The sequence below is a fragment of the Ictalurus punctatus genome, chromosome 7, assembly GCF_001660625.3.
Source record: "Ictalurus punctatus breed USDA103 chromosome 7, Coco_2.0, whole genome shotgun sequence".
In the NCBI taxonomy this organism is placed as follows: domain Eukaryota; kingdom Metazoa; phylum Chordata; class Actinopteri; order Siluriformes; family Ictaluridae; genus Ictalurus; species Ictalurus punctatus.
In genome coordinates, this window is record NC_030422.2 from 10060339 (window position 1) to 10083314 (window position 22976).

The following is a 22976-nucleotide window of genomic DNA, read 5'->3' on the forward strand; positions in this document are numbered from 1 at the left end:
TGATACTAGTCCCTGCACCATTTAACATTATATTTGTTCTTCTCTCAGTTTCTTTGTCTTGTGTGCACTGAGAAAGAGTGACGAGATGTTTCAGGCTTGGCTGAATGCAACTCTAGTGCGAAACCCTGGACTCCGGTTGTCTCTATTAGGGGATTTGAATGTCTCACTGTCTGGTGTTTCAGTCCTTCCACATGTCTCCAGCTTAGCAGCGCTGCTGGAGCAGGCAAAGGGTCTGACTGAGGGTAGGCCAAAACGCACATTAAATGAAGCTATAAATGGATAAAAAAATATGATTCGTCAATCTTTTTATTATTATTATTATTTTTTATATATAACTCTTGCAAATGTGAGATAAGAGGAATAACGCACTTTGGGATGTGTAGTGCATCACACCACTCTGTCATTGATCATTTTCCTATGATAGCCTATGACCCCTCCCAATTACTTAATCCAGATCACGGCTGCTTTGTGCTTATGTTCTCTAGGACACCTGACATTAACAGCAGACCATGTTGTACATGGTGTGGAGATAAGACACGAGATTTCTAGGTTTAAAGAGGAAGTGAACAGGTCTGAAAGTGTCTGGATTCGTGTCCTGGCTCAGGAGCAGTCGCTCTGCATGAACATTAGCAGGACCTTTATACAGCATGGACATAACGGTCTCCATGCTCAACTCGCTCACTCATTTCCTTGGCTGCTCTCAGCAGGTACACTCACATCCATCTTTTTTGCTATTTTATTTTCAGGTGTTGAGTATGTACAGAGGGGTGGATGGGGGTTGACTCTTTTTTTTTCAACTTTGAATATGGTCTAAGGAGGGCAATCCTTAGTGGTTAGCATGTTTGCTATGGGCTAGCATGGGCTTAGTGGTTAGCATGTTTTACTCGCACCTCCACGGTTGGTGTTGATTCTCTCACTTCTCACTGTCCTTTGGGGATTTCCTCTGGGTACTCTGGTTTCCTCCCCCAAGTCAAAGCCATGTGTTGTAGGCTGATTGGCATCTCTTAATTGTCTGTAGTGTGTGAATGGGTGTGTGTGCGATTGTGCCCTGCGATGGGTTGGCACACCATCCAGGGTGTCCCCCGCGTCCTGCCCCGTCCTGCCCCGAGTCCCCTGGGATAGGCTCCAGGCTCCCCGTGACCATGTGTAGGATAAGCGGTACAGAAAATGGATGGATGGATGTACAGATGGATGGACTATAGTCCATTGTGCTCAAGGGCAAATTGATTGAAGAGGAGGAACATCAATCTTACTCATGTTTATTAAATGTGTTGCATATTTTTACATTTCCATTGGTGCAGGACTCCCGTTTACCAGCAGTGCTGTGGTGGATATGAAGCGGAGTGAAAGTGGTCTGTCTGCTGAGCTTGCACTCCATGCTGGAGCCCAAGAGCTGAAGCTCACACTGCAGAGAAGACTGCACAACTCTACAGAAATTGCTGGGCGCTTACTGGTTAGTGCTCCTTTCAGTATCTCACTACAATTTCATTGGTATTTTCTGATAATGTGGTTAATTTTTCCAAAATTCGGTTTTGGTTGGTTCACGGTGGTATTGACTGTCTATATTTAAGATCGATCTTTTGTTAAGGGATTAACAAGCATAACTTTATTGGCTCTTTGTGAGCAACTTGTGGTCTGGGTCAGTTGGTTCCATTGTTATTTGAAGGAAATGCCTCTGATTCCATGCACATCTCCTACAAAGAAGACAAACTGAATGGATATATGGCTTGTTTTAACAGGTGAACTGCATGGGGAGGATCAGCCTGGACCACCTGCTGAGCTACTGCTACTCAGAGGCCCTGGATCAGTCGCTGCGGGTATGTATGGTTTCTCGGGCTAATTGAAGCACAGATCTGAAGACTGTGTGTCTTTTATTAACTGACTTACTGCGATATTCTATTAACCCATTCTTTATGCACATAGATGGAGATGCAGGCTAATTTGTCAGATTCCATCCACATTATGTCAGAAAACCAAGGAACCTTGTCATTGCTACTCAAGATCTTGGGACACCATCTAACCTCCAGGTTCAGTACAACCATGTAATGGTGCAAAATTTCCAAAATTGTTATTAATAAATATTCTTACTATTGTCTTTTCTTTCATTTTAGCACTGGCCTGATGGTTAATGTTCACCACAACATCTCTTCTCTACAACCTTATATCCCATTTGGGTTTGACACCAAGTCACAGGTATGGCAAAACCCAGAATCTATAACTCTTTGCTGGTTTGCTAAAAGTTTGAGTGTGTCCAAACTCAATAATACCCACAGAGGGTGCAGAGGGCTGAGTCTTTCAAATAAGCATAATAACACGCGGTTTTGTGTGCGTACCTTAACAAGTATGCATTTTGGGTAGAAACTTGTCACAGATTTGCCCTCTCAGAGTTGATGTGCTTTTGTTTCTGTTTTCCTGGCTCTATCCCTCTCCAGTCATTGATTTGCTACTTGAATGTGTTCATCTGTTTCGTGTTTGGTCATTGATTAGTTTATCTATTTAAAAGCCTACTGTTTCATTCTCTCATTGTGCAGTTTTATCAGGCATTCATGTCGTTAATTCTAAGCCGTGATTGCATCGTAGTTTCCAGTTCAGTGTGTAGCATTTCCTGGTTTTTGACCTGTGCTCTGTCCCTGTTTGGATTTCTGACAACGTTTCATGGATTCCCCTTAAACTAAATTAAATTTAAATTTAAACTAAATTTTCACACTTCACTCACTACATGATACAAAACTTTTGAGTTGTTACCTACAAGTGCAATACCTATATTTTTTGCATGTTTGCATGCCGGCTAACCGCACTCTGACAATTTTGTCAGATTTCCAGATGCAAATTACTATTCTTTATGTGGTATCTTTGTAAATCAGTATCAAACTATTCAGGCTACTGATATCATGGTTTTATCTTCATACAGCTGAATCGATCCGCTTCTTCAATTAAGGCGGCAGCAGAGTTAGTGATAGACAATCATGTGATGCGTTTTAAAGGACAGGCTTCACAGACAAAGCTTGGATTCAAGCAGGCGCTGGAGCTTTACCACTCTTTACCTCAGGTACAAATGAAATTCTCAAGCATTGATACTGTAATTTGAAGTCATGTAGATGAAATGAAAACTCTATCATATCAATATTTGTGATTAACAACACTCTTTCTTGATTACTTTATTTCTGTTTCTGTGCAGCTGATGTCGGTTCCCAGTAGTCTTATAGTACAGACAGGGTATGCTGGGCACAACGGATCACATGTCCTCACACACCACACACAGTGGAGGGATGAAAACACAACTGCACCTAAGGGGTTACAACAATGGAAATCGAGACAGATAGGTACCAGTGTTATTATTAACTAAGGATTAAAACTGTGCTGTTATAAAAAAAAGTAATCAATGGCAAGGTGGTTTGACATGACCTTGTTTTCCAATAACAACACATCCTGAAGTGTTTTATTCCCCTTATAGCAGAGCAGTTTCTACAACAGAAGGCTTATAGGTTAATTTTTTTGGTACAAATCATTCTGTAATAAATCAACATCAGTAATAAAACAATCCTTTTTTTCAGATGAGTTTGGGCCTGAGTCTCGGGGATGGGAGCTGGAAGTGAGGCTTGAGAATGAAACTCAGAGCAAACGTGGAAATGTTCTCATTGACTGGAATCTGATAGGAGTACAGGAGCAGGTAGGTAGTGGATGGAGATCTCTCCCTTACGTCTCTTCTCAGGTGTGAACTTTTCCCCCCCTGAAATATCCATGTCTGCTTCCCTAAATTCTTTTTCACAGTGACCACAAGCACAGCTGACAATTTGACGTTTAAACTTGAGAATGAAATGTAATCATTTACTGTGTGTGTGCAGATACAAGCTACAGGTTCTTGGAACTCTGCAGGAAGACAAACTGAGGCCATGCTCCAGCTCAAACAACCTTTTACGTCCACTCTCTCCCACTTGAAAGTGCAAGTGCTCTCACGTGACCACGCACAAGGACATGGCAGGAACAATCAGGTACACGTTTTACACACACATACACATACACATATCCTGCTCAGGTTGATATTCACACAAACACTGGATGAGAAATATATCGTTCTGTCAATAGGTCCATCTGTCCTGGGACTACGGGACGCCCGTGAATGTCTCTGTGACAGTCAGTAACCGGAGCCATGCTGAGGACTACAGCATGACGCAGGCTTGTGTTTTTGTGTCACCTGGACAGGTAAATCATGCTTCCTTTTGCTAAACCGTAAAAATAAAACATTATTACAGATAAGTTTTTAAATCTTACTGTCCAGCAGAGGGTGCTGATTTAGTGCATTAGGTGCACCCTCATGTATGAACACACAAAACAGAACAGAACGCTGGTTCTTGCTAAAGGGATCTGCTCTAGTCTCTATACAGTTATGAATTTAAATCCCAATCCATCCAGAAAGCCACCATTCCACTCTTGAACACAGTCTTTAATCCAAAACTGCCTATCCAAATGCTCAATAGGGTGTCTGCCAAACGGATATGTAAAATAAAATCATATTTAGAAGTGGAAGTTGAAATTATCCTTGGGGATAAACGTAAAAATTGCTCAAATGTAACTCAGATATTTAAAAGTAAAGTGTGAACAGTTCTAAGTTGGACGTCAAGCCATGATTGTTTATGTATTTGTTTGTTTGTTTAGTTTAACAAGTCCCCCACCACACACACCCAGAAAAAAGTACATATTAAAAGTTATGAAGGCTAAAGTTTAAGGGAAGGATTAGCCTTAATACCGCTTTATTAATACGAAATTGAACAATATTATCAATACCGGGTCGATATTTTTTTATTTTTTTATTTTATTTATTTATTTTTTAAGTAATAAAAGACTTTGTGCGTGCTCTTATAGGAAAATAAGCAACAATGGGATGGTGTGATGTTGTCAGACATGAAGCAGCGCTACTAATACCACCACAAAGTTGATTATTCTTTCAATAAATGAAGCCCTGAAGTGTTTTATTCCTCTTATACAACAGTAATTTCCCAATTTATATGTCAATGAATGATGTCATACTCTTTTTTTATTATTTTTTTAGTCCGTTTCTAGTTACAAGTCATGTCATCTACAGCCTCTTTCTCTCTCTTGAATTTCATAAGACAAAAAAAATGCAGCTCGACTTGTTGTATAGAAAGTGCAAAGTGGGGAAGGAGAATGTATTAGTGCATTAATATCAATCAATCAGCATTTCCTGACCAATACGATTTTTTATACACACATTTTTTATTTTGTTGCTTCAGGGTTCCAGTGTTGTACTGATACTATTCTAAACCGCATATGTTCCCTAGCAACAACCATTTCAGAACAATTAAAATGTAACATGGATCCCATTTATCATGGAGTAGATGCTGCAGGGATTTCACAAACCTGAAATGCCCTTAGATGGAATTTTGTGTGTGAAATGTGTTGTGTGTGTGTGTGTGTGTGTGTGTGTGTGTGTGTGTGTGTGTGTGTGTTTTGGGAGCATGAACAATGACTAACAAGAATGATGCTTGGATTTATTTTAAGCCTGTAGCCTATTTTAACCCTGAAATATGTCTAGGATTATTTCGATGGAAAATAAACAGGGATTTGACAAAAAAATCTTTTTTTAGTGACTGCAGATTTTGTAACAACGAATTTCAGATGCGGTCAGTTCTCCCTCTTGTGGAGGCCCACGGCTGCGTCTTGATGGCTCAAGAAGGAAAATTTTCCTACTCCCAAAGTACAGAACTCAAGTGGGGTGACAAGAGAATTACGCAAAGCATGAAATATCAGGTAATTACAACGGCAAATGGAAAATTTGACTCATAATAATAACAAGAATAAGAATATCATTCCTTTAATCCCCACATGATTACTCAATTATTCATCGTATTATTTAATAATTATCTGAATCCATCTATTACCAAAGTTATTACAATTATTACAGAGTTATGATTACGCTTACTTATTAATTAGTTCAATTAACAGTCAAGTAAGTATTAGACTGTTTGACTGATCCCTTGAACCGAACCAAATTTTGGTCTAATGTTCACGAATGAAAAAGATCTACAGCTCTAATAAAGAGCCAGAATATTATTGTACACATTTAAACAATTGTCAGGAAATAAATGGATTTGGTATGGATTTATTTGATAGTTAAAGGATACAAAACATTCGAGCTTTAAGAGAATAGCCACACACACAAACACACAAAAAAGATCATATTAAATAAATATTACATATGATTCAAATGGAAAAGGACACACACACATTGTCGCATTCATGTGGTGCTAATGTAAAGGTGGTGATTCTTTGAATGCTCTACATCCACACTGTTCTTCTCCAGGAAGAGAAGGAAGTGTCCGGAAGCTATGCTTCATCTCTGATTGGCTCTTGCTATAGGCGGTGGTTCCAAAATTCACCTACACTATCATCTACGCTTTCTGTTCTAAATAGCAGGAGCCTGAAAATCTGGTTGCATCTGCCAGGAGGTTACGGCTTAGATAGATCTTTCAACAAAAAAACTAACTCCAAACAAGCATCCAGATCAACCCAAATAATTGCAGGAACACCCACTCGGTTTCGCAACACCCATCCCTATCTATCTATGGCTTAAATTTGAAATAAGAATATAAAGAAACTTGAAATGTCCTGCAGGAACATTAGTAGGGTCCAAGATCCTTTAAAGAAAGAGGCTCCATCTCTCCAGGGAAGGCTTCATCGTGTAGTAATATGAGGGTGATTAAATAAATAAATAACTGTACAATATCCCGATATGTTTCTTTTCAAAGTATCACCTATTGCACGCATATAGATTTTTGCTCATCTTCACGAAAGGTATCAATACTTTTGGATTTTACTTTAAGCGCTTAACACGGTGTTGTCTATATGTAGTAAGTGAAAGTGATGTTTTTGGGGTAAGTGGCGTGCTGCTACTAGTCAAGTTGAAGGAAAAGTGTCATTAACGTTTGTGTGTATGTATTTTCTTGCTATAATAAACAGAAAGCTGACAGAGGAATGCACACTGTCCAGATGGAAGCTTCAGCCCAGAACATCTCGCCTGGCCCATGTTCTTCTCATACACTCCTGGCTCAGATACATTCTAACCTCAAAGACGTCCTGGAACACCATAGCCTTCTGGGGCTTTGTCCTCCACAACCAGTGAGTACACACACATGTCTTTGTATACACTAATAAGTGTGCGTTTGTGTATGTGTGCATGGTATGATTGTCCATAAAGGCCTGGCACTTACCGGGGACATAATAACTTGCATCACATCTCTATTTCTCTCACGGCGTATCTGAACATGATATGATTCCACCATGCTGGGTTTAGAATAAGCTACCCTCATTTGCATAATAAACAAACACTTTAGGCTAAATTGTTTTCCCGTTAATGAACGGCACATTATAATTTATCTCTTACAACTTTATAGCAGGAATAAACAGATGTTTCCTCACAGCTTATCATGTTCAGCTTCAGAAGTTCAGAAGACTTTCCCATGTTGGGAAATTTTACAAGTCACAGATTTACGTCTCCTGACAAAAAAAATTAAAAACTCAATGACGATAGATGTTTTTTAATCCGTTTATGTAAAGCGTCAACCATAAAAATCACTGTGAATTAGATGTTACCATGGAAGTAGTAACATAGCTGCTGTTATACAAAATTAATCAACACCTTCTGGCCAATGAGAATCCAGAATGCCTTCAAGTCAGTTCACAAATTAAGAACTGCTCCATTTCTTTGTGGTTAGTTTTGTTGTTGTTGTTTTTGTAATACAGGGCATGGTTGATTTTTTTTCCACAGGCTCTATCTTGGTCTGGTTCTCATAGAGTGAACTCAGGGAAGGACTTGCTCTACAGCCATACCAGCGTATCGCTATCTGGTCAGACCCAGCACAGCACACTTGTTTTGGCGGTCAGGAACAGCAGCAGCGCCCAACGCAGTCACTTCTCCCTGCTCACTGAGGTCCATTTGAATACCATAAAAACGGTTTGAATTGCAACTGGCAGTACAGTCAAAGCTGCTGTTCTAGTCGACATTTTGACCAATCAGATTCGAGATTGCAATTACGCTGTCATTTAAAATGTGTAATTGTTATTATATTCGAAGTTCAGAGCTTTGGAAAGAAAGAGCGTGATGATGAATTGTGTGTTGCAGTGGACAATGGGAAACTGGAGCGTTGAGTTGGGAGGAAGCGTACACTCCGCAAGCAGGAGCTCGGCGCTGCAGGTTCAGGCGAAACTTGACCGTAGTGAGCTCATCTGGCTGCAGACCACACTGGGAAAGCGCTGCTTACAAGCTGCTGCTGGATATGATGGTGGTAAGAATTCAAAGCTTCTTTTTTCCCATTCTGTATGAGCTGATTATGCAAGCATAGAGCCCTCTTCAGTCTTCATCTTCCCCCAGATTCATCTGATGACCTACGGACGACCCTCTGCTTGGAGGGAAACCATTGGCTAACTTTCAAGACCCAAAAAGGAGGCAGTGGCATTGAGAACGAGACATTAGCGCTAATCTCCATGGGAGTGGCCGATCGTGGCCTGGTGTTTCGTGCCAAGGGATGCGAGGTGTGCTTAGCAGCGACAGAGGTGAGGTGAAAAGTATATATATGTCTATGAGGTCATATATCTGCTGCATTCCATGATTCCTCTGAGCTGATGATTTCCTGTCTCGGCAGGCACGGCTGCAGCAGTTAGGCACTCACGTGAAGAGGAAGCTGCTTCAGAGAGTCCAAAGGCTGCACCATCTTCTTCTGGAGTTCAGGAGACAGGTTAGAGGAGGACAGAAGAGTATGATAAAATGATAAAAAAGATTTATTACATTCCACGAGCGCTTTTACTGTTTATGTAATGATTAAAAGCCACATTTTGTGTTTTTACTTATGGAAATAGATGCTTCACTAATTTTTCCTTATGCCCAGGGAATGTTCACATTTGTGAGTGTCTATAAGAGATGCTACAAGAAGAAAGACTCAAGTACATAACGTAGATCAGGCAGACAATTATAAACAGGGATAATCCATATTGGAAACAAGAAACAGGCGCAAACCTTAACGAGAGGAATAGCATGGTAAGACTTCGTGAGGAAAGAGTGAGAGAAAGCAGAACAACAGGGCATAAATAACCAAGCTAATCAAAATGAAACACATAACAGCTGAACACGTTAGGGAAATCAACCAATGATAAGACAGGGGTGGAGACAGGACAGAAACCAAAACAAATGCATCTAGCCATAAAGTAAACAAGAGCACATAGACTCAAAACCAAACAAAAGAGTGCAGTGATTGTTGCAATGGGAAACACATCATGGGCTTGAGAGGGGAAATTCATGACACATGCTACTGTAATCATAAAGGTATTATTCACAATATGCTCATACCGAACAGTATTTACTCTTCTACACCTGTATACTGTAATATTCTATAATCGCACTATCTAACTAGTGAGTCTGGGTCCTCTTGAGGTTTCTCCTCATTCTTTCAGGGAGTTTCTTTCTTGCCATTGTCACCTCTGGCTTGACATCAGGGATCTAAATCCACATTCAGATATCTCTGTGACCATGGCAATTGTTAAAAGTGCTATAAAAATATATTTTAATTGAATTTTCTTTTTAAAATCCCTGTCCAGGCCGGAGGAAACGAGCCGATGCAGGAGCTGAGCCACGCAATCCTGTATGTGACCCACCAAGCTGAAAACCTGCTGCTGCAGAGAGCACCAATGCCGTGGGACCTCTGGACGTCTGGGTCCATCCGTCACACGCTCATGCACAGCCTGCCCCGAACACTCCAAATTCTACAGCACATGTCTCAACTTGTCCAGCAAGAGCTCAAAAGTGAGTGGGGCCTCTGTGGACCAAAAGACAAGTAGAGTCGATAATGAATAGATGCAGGTGAGATCGGAAAATGCAGATCAGAACCAAATACGTTCATACAGAGTTTTCCAGTTAGGGAGGAAAAATGTTGAACATACGTAAAACAACTGGGATTTCTCTGATTCTTGATCGAGCTGGAGAAAATCCGAAGTATCGAATGCCGTGAAGTTGATTCACACACCAGGCACCAAGTTTATTCAGAATTGTATCACATCGACTTTCCTCCCATATAATTTACCGATCAGTTCATTCCTTGTATACCACAGCGATTTGCCAACAATTACATGTGATTTTATTTTATTAATAAATGACACAACATACTTTCTATCCATTTCTAGTTACACATAATGTTGTGAAACATCTCTGAAATGAGTTAATGTTACCACTTATGTTGTTATACACTGTCAATCCCATACTGGCCACTCTAGGCTGACTGCTACAAACCACTGACACTAGCGACTCTTTCCATAAATTTTAAATAAACTTAAAACTTCACCATTCAGTGAATTGTATATAAGAGTCATCCACAAGAATAGTTGTATTTATATTCTGAGAAACAAATGCATTTTAACTAGGGTTTTTTTTCTTCTTCAACAATACTGATTACCGAATAAAGGCAATATGGAAGAATATTAGTGTATGCTTTAAGCAAAACTGATAATATCACAACAATTTTTTTAAAATGCCTAAGATTGATTTCTTATGAAACATAGACACATATAAAACTGGCTCTGCTTTAAATCACGTATTCTTAAATAAAATATTTCACATAAAATGAGATAAATGTGTACAGATTTGGTAATCTAACATGTCTACGCCCAGAGCCACTGGCCACGCTGGCCGGAGCGTACCATGACGTTACAGGAGAGCGTCTGGACATGATGTGGCATGGCTTACTGGACCTGTGGAGCCGAGACCTGGGGCAGATGCTGCCTGCAATTCTACATAATCACCACCTGAGGACACCATCTATAACTGCTCTCCGCACTGCCATCACCGCACTGGACCTGGTGAGATGAGGACAGTTCATGTACATCCTGGCTTCTCCAGTTCTACGCTGAACACTGTGTGTGTTCCCTGCATACAGTTTGACCCTGGGGTTACAGATCATTTGATATCACCGCCCCAGGACTTGCGGATTTTTTAACCTGCAAATTTTTAAAGCCCGGCTTGAAACCTACCTTTTCACTCATTACCGTCTTTTGTTAGTTGCTTGGTTTTTTTGTGTTTTTTTAATGATATTTGTTTTTCCATTAAAAAGCACTATGTACGACTGCTTGAGCATTCAAATTCCAGTCTAACTTAGTGCCATGCTGTTACATTATTCAGAGTAAAAAAAGAGTGAATAAAGCTTTCCATTGGCACTTTTTTTTTCAGGTCATGCAGCACACAGTCCAGTGGGCTGAATCCAGATTGGCCATGATGTTAGTAGGATTTAGAAGACAGCTTGCTTTCATGTACAAGTTCTCTGAAAGGTGGGATTGCAAAATGGGTGTGAAGTGGTTGGTACTTGTTGTGTAATGCACGAACTACATATAAAATATGAACGCTGTACTGATTTTCTTACGATGACATGCGGGGAGGACCCATTTTACTACTAATGTTCATGTTCATAGTAATTTCATTGACTTTTTCATATCAGTAATCAAAAATATATCATATATCTACTAGATACTGTATAAGCAGTACTAACAGTTGATTAGGTCCCCCGAGCCACCAGGGGGCACCATGAGAATGCAGGATTGTAGCTAATAGAAACAAAATAGCAAACAAAACAACAACATAATACAAAATATTTTTAAGGAACGGTGAGCCCATGGTTGTAACCCTATTTACAACCTATGTACTACCAAGAAAGCAACATTAATTTTATTTTCTATGGACATGATCAACAGGGAGCCGTGATTTCAGTGACAGCAGCAAACAACAAAATGATGTTTGAATAGAATTTTTTTTAATTCTGTTGATTCCTCAGAGCAATCCTATTGTGTTTTTGTCCAACATTTCTTTAGTTCCTACCTGCAATTAGTTCCCATTGAAGTGGCCACAACATGCCTGCAAAGACAAAGTACAAATGCTTAACTTGCTGCTTGCTGGTTGCATGGTTTTTCCCAATCTTTATTCCAAAAGATGAAACATGTTTTATTTGTCTTGTGATCACATTCTGTGCTGTTGCAGGGATGGGGAAGTGACGGTGAGTCTTCCTCTTCTGCGTAATCCATGGACAAAGCGGTCAGTGGTCGGCATAGCAGAAGTCATGGTGGAGGAGTTCCTCATAAAGCCTCTCCTCTCACTGAACTCAGCCAGTATCACAGCTGAGCTCTATAGGCTTAAGAGGAAACTGATGGATAGTCCTTTCAATCGTGAGTCTCAGAATTTCATTTCATGATTACTATAACACCTGAAAAAACAGAACAGCCAATATGTCTTGTTATCATCTCAATTATAATTTACAAACCCCTTCCCTTGGTTAGGGATCTTCCAGAATGTTCATGTATAGATGGGAGTGTATGAATTCCATAAAAATAAATTCAAGGACAACTCTTACTGTGACATATACAAGTATAATACTGTGAAACTCTTTTCTTTGCATATCCTAGCTTGGGGTCGTAGTGCAGGGTCAGCCATGGGGCAGAGAGGGCTTAAGGCCTAGCTCAAGGGCCCAACAGGGGCAGCTTGGAGATGCTAGGACTTGAACTCACAACCTTCTGATCAGTATACCAGAGCCTTAACCACAGAACAACCACAGGACACTAACCACAGAATAATCTCTGGTAGTCACATTACTACTCAAAGGCCATCATCAGAAACTATACAGATCTACACTTTTTCTTACACCTAGGATTTCCATTAGCCCTACAATAAATATTGACTGGTCCATCTACACAGTGACTGGATTTCACATCATGCAATGTGTCTATCTGCCCGAGTATCCTCTTCTTTCCTTCCACTGATTTCCTTCCTTATTGTTCAAGTTGCCCCTAGGAGCCGCAACATTCACCAAGCATGACCTCTTCACGTTCTTCCACCTGTTCTGCATCTGAGAAGGAAATTAATAGAAGACTACATTTATCACTGGTCAATATGATGTCTGGATAATGCTTTTTGAATGAAACAATGCCCCAGCATACTCCAAGCCCTCAGCAATGCCTCTCACCTCAGTGAAATATTACTTAATCACTTTCTGTACCTGATTTATCCTGGTCAGGATCATGGTGGATCCCAAGACTATCCCAGGAACACTGGGTGTGTGGCAGGAATACACCCTGGATGGGACACTTGTCCAACCAGGGCACTATATACATAACATTCACACACTTACTTGATCCTATGTTCAATTTATGTTAGTAATTCCACCTACTAGTTTGTTTTTAGGGAAGTGGGATGAAACTAGGAAACCTAGAGCAAACCCACACGGACATAGGGAGAACATGTGAATCTCCACACAGGCAGTAACCCGAACTCTGTATTGAACCAGGAACCAAACCTGGGCGTCACTCACTGAGCATATCTGCCATGCCTGAGAAGAGCATTACCCCCATTTAGAACTGTCTGTAAGTCAAACCAGACACACATGAGGTTTGCTTCTTGTAGTTAATCATCTCTAAGTGTCCAGATGCATCCTTGGAAGACTCAATATTCCAAACTACCACCTATCCATCCATCTTTCACAGAAAACTTATTGTAAATTTAGCAGTTAAGCAGCACCTTTCACTGCTCTGGTTAATAAATCCCACAAACAACATACTCCTGAAGACATTCCTTTCAAACCCAAGCAGCATTTCAGTTTGGGCATAATGTATAAGGTCTATCATAATCCAATGCTTCCTAACAATGTAAACAAGGATGCATGTATGGGGTTAGTAGAGGTGCTGCCTCAGGGTCATCCCTGTGCTTTTTATTCATCATCTTTCCACTACACAGAGAAGCTATTAGTAGCAATTAACTGCTGGCTATTAAACAAGCCATGGAATAATGAACAGCTGTTGGACCTAAACAAACCTAAACAACGTTGTCTTCAACAAGAATGTACCAGATGGCCTTTCCAAACAGTTTAAACCTTCAGAGCCAGAAAACTAACTTGGCAACACTGTCCCTAGTTCCTAAATTATGATTTCATCTTTGATTGGGCATAGAGGCCATGGACCAGTAGGCAGCACAACAGAGAAACTGGTCCCACTGCCCATAGTCCAATAATTTAAGAGACAACAGAAATTATCACCATTCTTTTGCTGGATGAAGAATATTCTGAAAAAGATTAAATCAATCTGTCAAATCAACATTGTATCGGTATAGTGCTTTTCATACAGGTTTGCACTTCAAAGAGATTTCCTTTCCCTTGACTCTTGGGAAGGGATTTAGAGAACATTCAGCAAGTATATCAGTCAACATCTCTTTTCATCCTGAATCCCATAGCCATACTGAGAGAATCAATTAAGGTATGAAAACAATCCTATACTACATAGCTTTGATAAATCATTCCTCTTTTAGCAGTCACACCGTATGAGCTGAGAATTTACAACACGCTTTATTCTCATCCTTTCAAGTGTCAGCCTTGACTTTTTCAGGACCAGGAAGATGAGGTAAGAGTCCCATCAGTGTCAAGATTTGCTTAATAGTAAGGACAGATTTGATGGTCCAAGAGCTTTAAGTCAGCAGTAATAGCTTTGTCATGGGCAAAATGGTTGCTCTCTGCAGGTGGAATCCCACAAACTGACTCACTTTAAAGTGTTCGAGAAGTGTTAATCCAGTGGTGCATTGGTGACTTGTAAGATTCTTTTTCCACCACAGTACTGTTCTCTAACTCCTATGTGGTCTCTGCAACTGGATATAATTTGAGCTCAGGCCCAGATCTAGGAACAACCCAATTACAGAAGGAGTGTGTAACAGCAACAAAGACTTTTCTTTCCTGTTTTATTTTACTGTGTTGAACTCTGGTCAAAATAATAATCAAAAGAAGATTTTTTTTTGTGAGTTTAGCTGAATCAAGCATACAAAGTTACAGATTGGGGAAAAATCCTTTGTAGTACAGATCAAGTATTTAACATCTCACTTAATTTCATAGGACATTCTTGTTGTTTGTTTGTTTTTAATTCACTTTAAATCATGTTTTAATTCTTCACCCCATCCAGATCAAGCATTTCTTGTGGCAGATGGATTCATCGTGTCATTTGATGGACGAGTGTTAAAAATACCACGTTCCTGTGACCTTGTATTAGCTGCTGCTGTCACCAAGAACACGTTTGCCATCACTTTAAAATCTGACTGGACAGAAAAACAGCATTCCCTCATGGTTCAGCTGCAAAACACCACTGTAATGGTCAGTTCAAAAGAGCAGGTATGTGCACAATTAACAATAGTGTTTATGACCAAGTACTGGTTTTACTCCTTTCATTATTTCGTCAACAAAGTGACCTGTACATTTTACACTGGCATCAGAGAGAATCATTTCTTGGTTGTGAACTTAAACCACGTTAGTAAGGTGGGCCACTATGATCCACCAGAACAGCTTCAATGCACCATGGTGTAGATTCTTCTTAATCTGTACTAGGGGGATGAACACCCTTCTTCCAAAAGCTATTCCCTCAGTTGGTGTTTTGAGCACACTGCCAATCCCAAATCTCCCATCGGTGTTCGATTTGGTTGACATCTGGTGACAGTGAAAGCCATAACGCATGATTTGCATAATTCTCATCCTTGTTAAACCAGTTTGTGAGCCCTCTTTCCCTTTGGATGGAGGTGGGGTCATCCTGAAAGAGTCCATGGAGTCCATGCCCCTTAGGATTGGAACACTGGGCCAGTGTTTTTTTTTTAACTGGTCACCCATCTTTATATTAAGTCTGTTGTTCTATTACCAGATGGAAGTGGATTGCCGTAGCGTACAGACACCCTTCATTAATCCTGATGTGACTGTGACCAGAGAGCTGAACCTACTTACAGTGTCAAATAGAAGAGGATTATTGGTGTCATGTGAGCCCTCTCTAAGCATGTGCAGTGTAACGCTAAATGGATGGCTGCACGGTAAGACATCTGCTCTCTTTTCTGCTCCTGTGTATTATTAGATGCTATACTTATACCAACATGTGTCTAACATTAAAATGTCTTTTGTTTATTGGTGCCCCATTGCTATATTCCATCCGTTGGCTTCCTGTAGCTGGCAGATTAAATACTGATGCTTTACAAAGCCCAGCCATGCTTATCAAAATCCTGTTCCCTTTGAACCACTTGCATGTCTTGACTTGGAAGACAAGGAAGACATGCTTTATTACTGTTCTCTATACTGGCCCCCAGCTGCTGGAATGAACTTCCCGTGGCTGTCCCATCTCTGTCTGTTTGAAAGTATCTGTCTATATGTATGTCTATCTCTGACTGTCTCTCTGTCGCTGTTTTTCTGTCTGTCTATGTGTATCTCTCTGTCTCTGGGTATCTGACTGTCTCTGACTGTCTTTGTCTGTACCTCTGTCTCCTGGTATCTGTCTGTCCTTGTTTGTCTATGTGTATCTGTCTGTCTTTATATGTCTGTCTCGGTCTGTCTGTCTCTGGGTCTCTGTCTGTTTGTCTCTCTTTGTCTCCATCTGTCTCTGTCTGTTTGAAAGTATCTGTCTATATGTATGTCTATCTCTGACTGTCTCTCTGTCTCTTTTACTCTGTCTGTCTGCCTGTCTATGTGTATCTGTCTGACTCTGGGTTTGTCTGTCTCTGTGTTTGTCTAAGTGTCTTCTTTCTCTGCTTGTTTCTGTGTGTCCATCTTTGACTTTGTCTCCCTAACTCTGTGTATCTGTCTGTCTCTGACTGTCTGTGTCTATATTGCTGTATGCTGGTATCTGTCTGTCCTTGTTTGTCTATGGGTATCTGTCTGTTTCTGTCTGGGTGTTTTGTCTGTCTTTGTCTGTTTGTCTTGGGGTGTTTGTCTGTCTGTCTGTGTATGTTTGTCCCCATCTTTCTATGTATCTGTATGTCTATCTCTGTCTGTCTTTGTCTCTGGGTGTCTTTTTGTCTCAGCCTCTCCATCCCAGAGTGTCTGTCTCTGTATGTCTGTCTGTCTTTGTCTCTCTCTGTTTTTTCTGTCTGCCTTTCTCAGTCAACCTCTCTGTCTCGTCTGTCTGTCTGTCTGTCTGTCTGTCTGTCTGTGTCTCTCTCTCTCTCTCTCTCTCTCTCTGTCTCTCTCTCTCTCTGTCTGTTTCTAATTCTAACTTGTTGTTCCCATTAGGTATATCCAGTGGACTTCTAGGAACCAATGATAATGAGGTGGGAAATGACTATTTGCTGCCAAATGGCTCTCAGGCCCGCAGTGAGGACGATTTTACGCAAGGATGGAATGTGAGCTCTTTATCTTCTGTTTAACTTAAAAAAAATTACCTGTTTAAATTTCTTTCTTTTTTTTACTAAAAGTGGAACACTATGAAAACAACTTATTCCAAATGTTTGTTTGCTTTTTGATACAGTAATACCTACCTAAATGCTCATATTTATGTCATGCCAACATTTTTCTGCAGGTGGGTTCTATCTGTGTGAGTGTGGAATCTGAGTCCTGTGCGAACCAAACGGCAGCAAACCTGTCCTGTTCACTTTTCTTCTCCTCCACAATGTCTCCTCTCAGCTCCTGCTTCAGAGTGGCAAGTAGACACAGTCAAATCGAATCCATGAGCTCAGTGTTTGCTAAATGCCTTATGAATAAACAATCCTTTTTTTAGTGCAAATTAAACAGTTTGCTTTATTGCGATGTATTTTTCATTCAAAATACACATATGCAAATACACCGTATAACCATACAGCTTCTTTAAAATAAAAAGGATTTATTGTTTAGCACGAAACATTAATAACTTTGCATTTTTTCTGCAAATGTTTGAAATAAAAACTTTTACAGCCCCAGAAAATCCCTCATGAGCATTAAAAAGTTTGAAAGGTAGTGAATAAGACTTATGACCCTTCAAAATGCAGGCCAAGTATATACACAGTATCTCACAAAATTGAGTACACCCCTCACATTTTTGTAAATATTTGATTATATCTTTTAATGTGAAAACACTGAAGAAATGACACTTTGCTACAATGTAAAGTAGTGAGTGTACAGCTTGTATAACGGTGTAAATTTGCTGTCCCCTCAAAATAACTCAACACCCAGCCATTAATGTCTAAACCGCTGGCAACAAAAGTGAGTACACCCCTAAGTGAAAATGTCCAAATTGGGCCCAATTAGCCATTTTCCCTCCCCGGTGTCATGTGACTTGTTAGTGTTACAAGGTCTCAGGTGTGAATGGGGAGCAGGTGTGTTAAATTTGGTGTCATCGCTCTCACACTCAGTTATACTGGTCACTGGAAGTTCATCATGACACCTCATGGCAAAGAATTCTCTGAGGATCTGAAAAAAGAATTGTTGCTCTACATAAAGATGGCCTAGGCTATAAGAAGATTGCCAAGACCCTGACACTGAGCTGCAGCACAGTGGCCAAGACCATACAGCGGTTTAACAGGACAGGTTCCATTCAGAACAGGCCTTGCCATGGTCAACCGAAGAAGCTGACTGCGCGTGCTCATATCCAGAGGTTGTCTTTGGGAAATAGCCATATGAGTGTTGCCAGCATTGCTGCAGAGGTTGAAGGGGTGGGGGGTCAGCCTGTCAGTGCTCAGACCATATGCCGCACACTGCATCAAAATGGTTGCATGGCTGTCGTCCCAGAAGGAAGCCTCTTCTAAAGATGATGCACAAGAAAGCCAGCAAACAGTTTGCTGAAGACAAGCAGACTAAGGACATGGATTACTGGAACCATGTCCTGTGGTCTGATGAAACCAAGATAAACTTATTTGGTTCAGATAGTGTCAATCGTGTGGCGGCAACCAGGTGAGGAGTGCAAATACAAGTGTGTCTTGCCTACAGTCAAGCATGGTGGTGGGAGTGTCATGGTCTGGGGCTGCCGGCACTGGGGAGCTACAGTTCATTGAGAGAACCATGAATGCCAACATGTACTGTGACATACTGAAGCAGAGCATGATCCCCTCCTTTCGGAGACTGGGCCGCAGGGCAGTATTCCAGCATGATAATGACCCCAAACACACCTCCAAGACGACCACTGCCTTGCTAAAGAAGCTGAGGGTGAAGGTGATGGACTGGCCAAGCATGTCTCCAGACCTAAACCCTATTGAGCATCTGTGGAGCACCCTCAAACGGAAGGTGGAGGAGCACAAGGTCTCTAACATCCACCAGCTCCATGATGTTATCATGGAGGAGTGGAAGAGGACGCTAGTGGCAACCTGTGAAGCCCTGGTGAATTCCATGCCCAAGAGGGTTAAGGCAGTGCTGGAAAATAATGGTGGCCACACAAAATATTGACACTTTGGGCCCAATTTGGATATTTTCACTTAGGGGTGTACTCACTTTTGTTGCCAGAGGTTTAGACATTAATGGCTGTGTGTTGAGTTATTTTGAGGGAACAGCAAATTTACACTGTTACACAAGCTGTACACTCATTACTTTACACTGTAGCAAAGTGTCATTTCTTCAGTGTTGTCACATGAAAAGATATAATCAAATATTTACAAAAATGTGAGGGGTGTACTGACTTTTGTGAGATACTGTGTGTGTGTGTGTATATATATATATATATATATATATATATATATATATATATATATATATACACACAAAAAATTATTATTATTATTATTTTTTACCATAGCTTGCTAGTCCTTAAAATAGGGCAAACATGCTAATAAAAACACATCTGTTGCCAATTTGCCGATATGGTTTATCATTTATCGTATAAAAGCATGTTAATTGGTAATGCTACCACTTTCTCTCATTTTTCAGGTAGATCCTGAGCAGTTCTTTGCTATGTGTAAAAGGAGCCAGTGTGATTCTGTAGATGTTTCCAGAAGCTCTGTGTGCAAGCTGGCGGTAGCATACATACAGTTGTGCCACAGAAACTATATTCCTCTGGAGTTACCCATACAGTGTGGTTAGTATTCAACATATGATCCTAATAAACATGATTCACTGACTTTTTTTTTTTTAACTCATTGAACACCACTTATTAAGCACCTTCCAGCTCTGAACTAGCAAACTTAACACAATCTACATCAAAATTAGTGGTAACTACACCACCCAAAGATGTGGTTTTCATCATAATATACTGCTTTTAAAGCATTTATGTAAAAAATAAATAAATAATTTTAAAAATTGGGGGGATAGACCGCTGTGAACACTATAGACTGCCATTAACCAACAAGTCAACAGTTTACTGATGTTCATGTTTATTATACCACAGTACTGTTGAATTCTCGATTCTGATTGACTGGTTCAATATTAATGGAAGGAGTCTCCAGTGTCAGTGCTTTGTTACCTCTTTAGAAGAGTTATTTTTTTGTCTTATCAGTTTCAAATAAAGTGAGGGAACGACCGTCTATAGCTGTCTATAGCTATAACATAAGCGAGAACAGGAACTAAAGTGTTTCACAGACGTTCCTCGACGTTCAACGTAACTACTCTGTAAACAGACAGACAGTACTACAACAATGTAATCATTGGAAAATTGTTGTGAGATAAAAGGAATAATGCTATTATTGGAAAATAACCAATTTTGCAGTGGTAATAGTAGGTTAACTCTGCTTCATCACACCACTGCATGTTTTTTTTTTTACATAACCATGTTGGAATGAATGCTAAATACAACATAAACAATGAAAACAAAATGTGCCTAGCTAGTAAATTTATGTATATTCCAAAATAGTACGTAAATACAGTAAGAATGTACAATTACTTAAGTAATTTCCACAGATAACGTAGCTAACATTATGCTTCATTTCAATATACGTAATTTGAATCATTTGAACATATGTAAACCAAAGGACTTTATCCGTTGCGTTATCCATTATGGACATCGGTTGCATAAATGCAACATTCAAAATGATATATGTTAAAATTATTATATGTTAAATATTATCTGCGTCTATCTAATTAAGCAATATTTAATAATACTCCAGTAAAGTACGAGTATTATAAAATACTACTTAAATACTACTTAAAATACATTAACTGTCAAGTATTTCAACATATGTCATTTGAACATTACATGTACAGCTTGTATCTTTGATGAATATGCAAAGTTGAAATTTTAAGTCAGATTCAATATTTTCAAGCGTTTGGGTGGTTTCTTTAAATGGCTGAAGTTCTTTCCATAAGGCAATGCTAGAAAAGGTAACAGGTGCTGAGTTGCCAGTGTATCATGGGCCTTAGTCCAAGGCACATTGAATGATTAATAGATTTATTTGATGTGTTAAAGCTGAAATTTTATAGTTGAGGTATATCAAATTCATGAAGTGCTAGAGATGTGAATGTATCTATTCCAACTCGTGTCCATATTTTTTCTGTTTTCAGCGTTAAAAAAAAGAAAAGAAAAGATGATGCCCTAAAAAGGCAGTTCGAAGAAGTTGAAGTTCTAACTAACATATATTCCTAAGTATAACCACTTTTTAACACCTTGTAAATGAATCACGTTCACGGAATTTCAGACTTCTTTCAACATCTGCAGCGCAATGAATTTCTCAATGTTTCTGAAAATCAAGGAGCAAAGACAGTTTCAGGATTAACAAGCCTCCTAAGCTGTGCACAAATGTATGTGAGCATTATTTTAACCAAAACCAAGACACATAACATTTTATATGCCATATAAAAAAAATGAAACGAGATGTATCCCCCATATGTCCAAAATCAGCATGCCTTTTTCTTTTCTTCGGACTTGGAAACCGTAGCCAGGAAAACAAGTTGTAAAATGTGAAAGGTACTGAAGAAGATGTATGATGTCCAGTAATTGACCGTATCAAAGAGAAATATTCGTTGAAGATTGAAAAGATAAAGATGATATTTTTTTCCAGAACGCAGCATCAGTGTGAAAATATCTCGTTGGCAATAAATCGTGGCAATAAAAAAAAACAAAACGCAAGATTCTTATTATCTTTTCTCTTTTTTTTGGTCCTTGTTTATGAACTCTGTTTATTGGTGAATAGATGCTAACTGGAGGACTCCAACAAGGCAACAAACCCTTTTTTTTTTACCTTCCCCAACTTTGTGGAAAAATCCCTAATAAAATCCACCTTAAGGAACTCCAGCTGCATTGTCCTTAATTTAGATGTGTTCCAGTTGTTCTCGACGAGTGTTGGAGTCACCATTAAATCTTTTCTCAAATTTATAGAGTATTGATGTTATTGTTTTAATATGTTACTATTTCAATAGCAAGGTAAGGAGATTCATGGCAGGAATCTCCAGTGTCAGCACCTTGTAACAGTCATTCAGTTTACTGCTGTGGTAAAGTGTTCATAATAGAGTTAACACAAGAAGCTGCACTTGAGAGAGAGAGAGAGAGAGAGAGAGAGAGAGAGAGAGAGAGAGAGAGAGAGAGAGAGAGAGAGAGAGAGAGAGAGAGAGAGAGAGAGAGAGAGAGAGAGAGAGAGAGAGAGAGAGAGAGAGAGAGAGAGAGAGAGAGAGAGAGAGAGAGAGAGAGAATGATTGTTTATAGCTGCAAACATAAAAAGTATGACCTATTGCTTGTTAATAATTCTTTACATACAAGTCTGGACAGATGTTTGCAGGGTAATATGGTAATAAAATCTCCACAATACTTTATAATCATAGTCAGCAACCCAATACAGCAACCCATACAACCCAACACATTGTTTATGGTCGGATTTGTAAATTAGTTACAAGTTGATGAACTTTCGATATAACATTAAACCTATTTTCAAAAGATGCTAAAGTGTATAGGTCGATTTAAACAGTTTGTTTCAATGCATTTTTATTTTTATTGACCCTTTGTTCAAAAAGCAAACTGAACAGATTCAATAATGAATTTGATGTAATTTGATGCCTGTGTCGATTTAACAAATTATTACCTCAAGATTCGTCTGGCATTTTGCTTGAACATGAGTTAACCAAATAAACTTCATTCTCCATTGGTGGTGTTTTTATTTTACCTCAATTTTTTTTTAATATTCCATGTCCAGATTTCTATACATATGGCCCATGAGAGTACAAAACATGAATGGTGCCGGTCTCCTGTAATTGCTGGTTTTACAGCGTGTAAATGTTCTGGCCCATTTAAAAGTCCCCAGTGCCGTGTAAAAGCTAATA

The 22976-nt window shown here is 39.6% G+C and overlaps 1 protein-coding gene across 3 annotated transcripts; it reads left to right on the top strand.

The window, feature by feature from the left end:
- Positions 1-4: 4 nt before the first annotated feature.
- LOC108267234 (uncharacterized) lies at positions 5-22773 on the top strand. Of its 3 annotated transcripts, XM_053681797.1 has the most exons (27): positions 5-242; positions 486-707; positions 1302-1453; positions 1740-1817; positions 1924-2027; positions 2112-2193; positions 2912-3049; positions 3179-3323; positions 3555-3670; positions 3846-3992; positions 4087-4203; positions 5638-5769; positions 6979-7137; positions 7787-7948; positions 8141-8303; positions 8390-8571; positions 8661-8753; positions 9610-9814; positions 10676-10863; positions 11231-11328; positions 12032-12216; positions 14986-15191; positions 15712-15874; positions 17064-17173; positions 17350-17473; positions 19666-19809; positions 21228-22773. In XM_053681797.1, exons 1-27 carry the CDS (start codon positions 86-88, stop codon positions 21260-21262), a joined length of 3807 nt encoding a protein of 1268 aa, XP_053537772.1. In that variant the 5' UTR covers positions 5-85; the 3' UTR covers positions 21263-22773. The 3 variants fall into 3 exon arrangements, 1 of the variants encoding a protein (XP_053537772.1); XR_006982791.2 differs by lacking the exons at positions 15712-15874; positions 17064-17173; positions 17350-17473; positions 19666-19809; positions 21228-22773 and adding an exon at positions 14401-14436 and having other exon boundaries at positions 12032-14292; positions 14986-15073; XR_008396764.1 differs by lacking the exons at positions 15712-15874; positions 17064-17173; positions 17350-17473; positions 19666-19809; positions 21228-22773 and having other exon boundaries at positions 12032-14436; positions 14986-15073.
- The last annotated feature ends 203 nt before the right edge of the window (positions 22774-22976 follow it).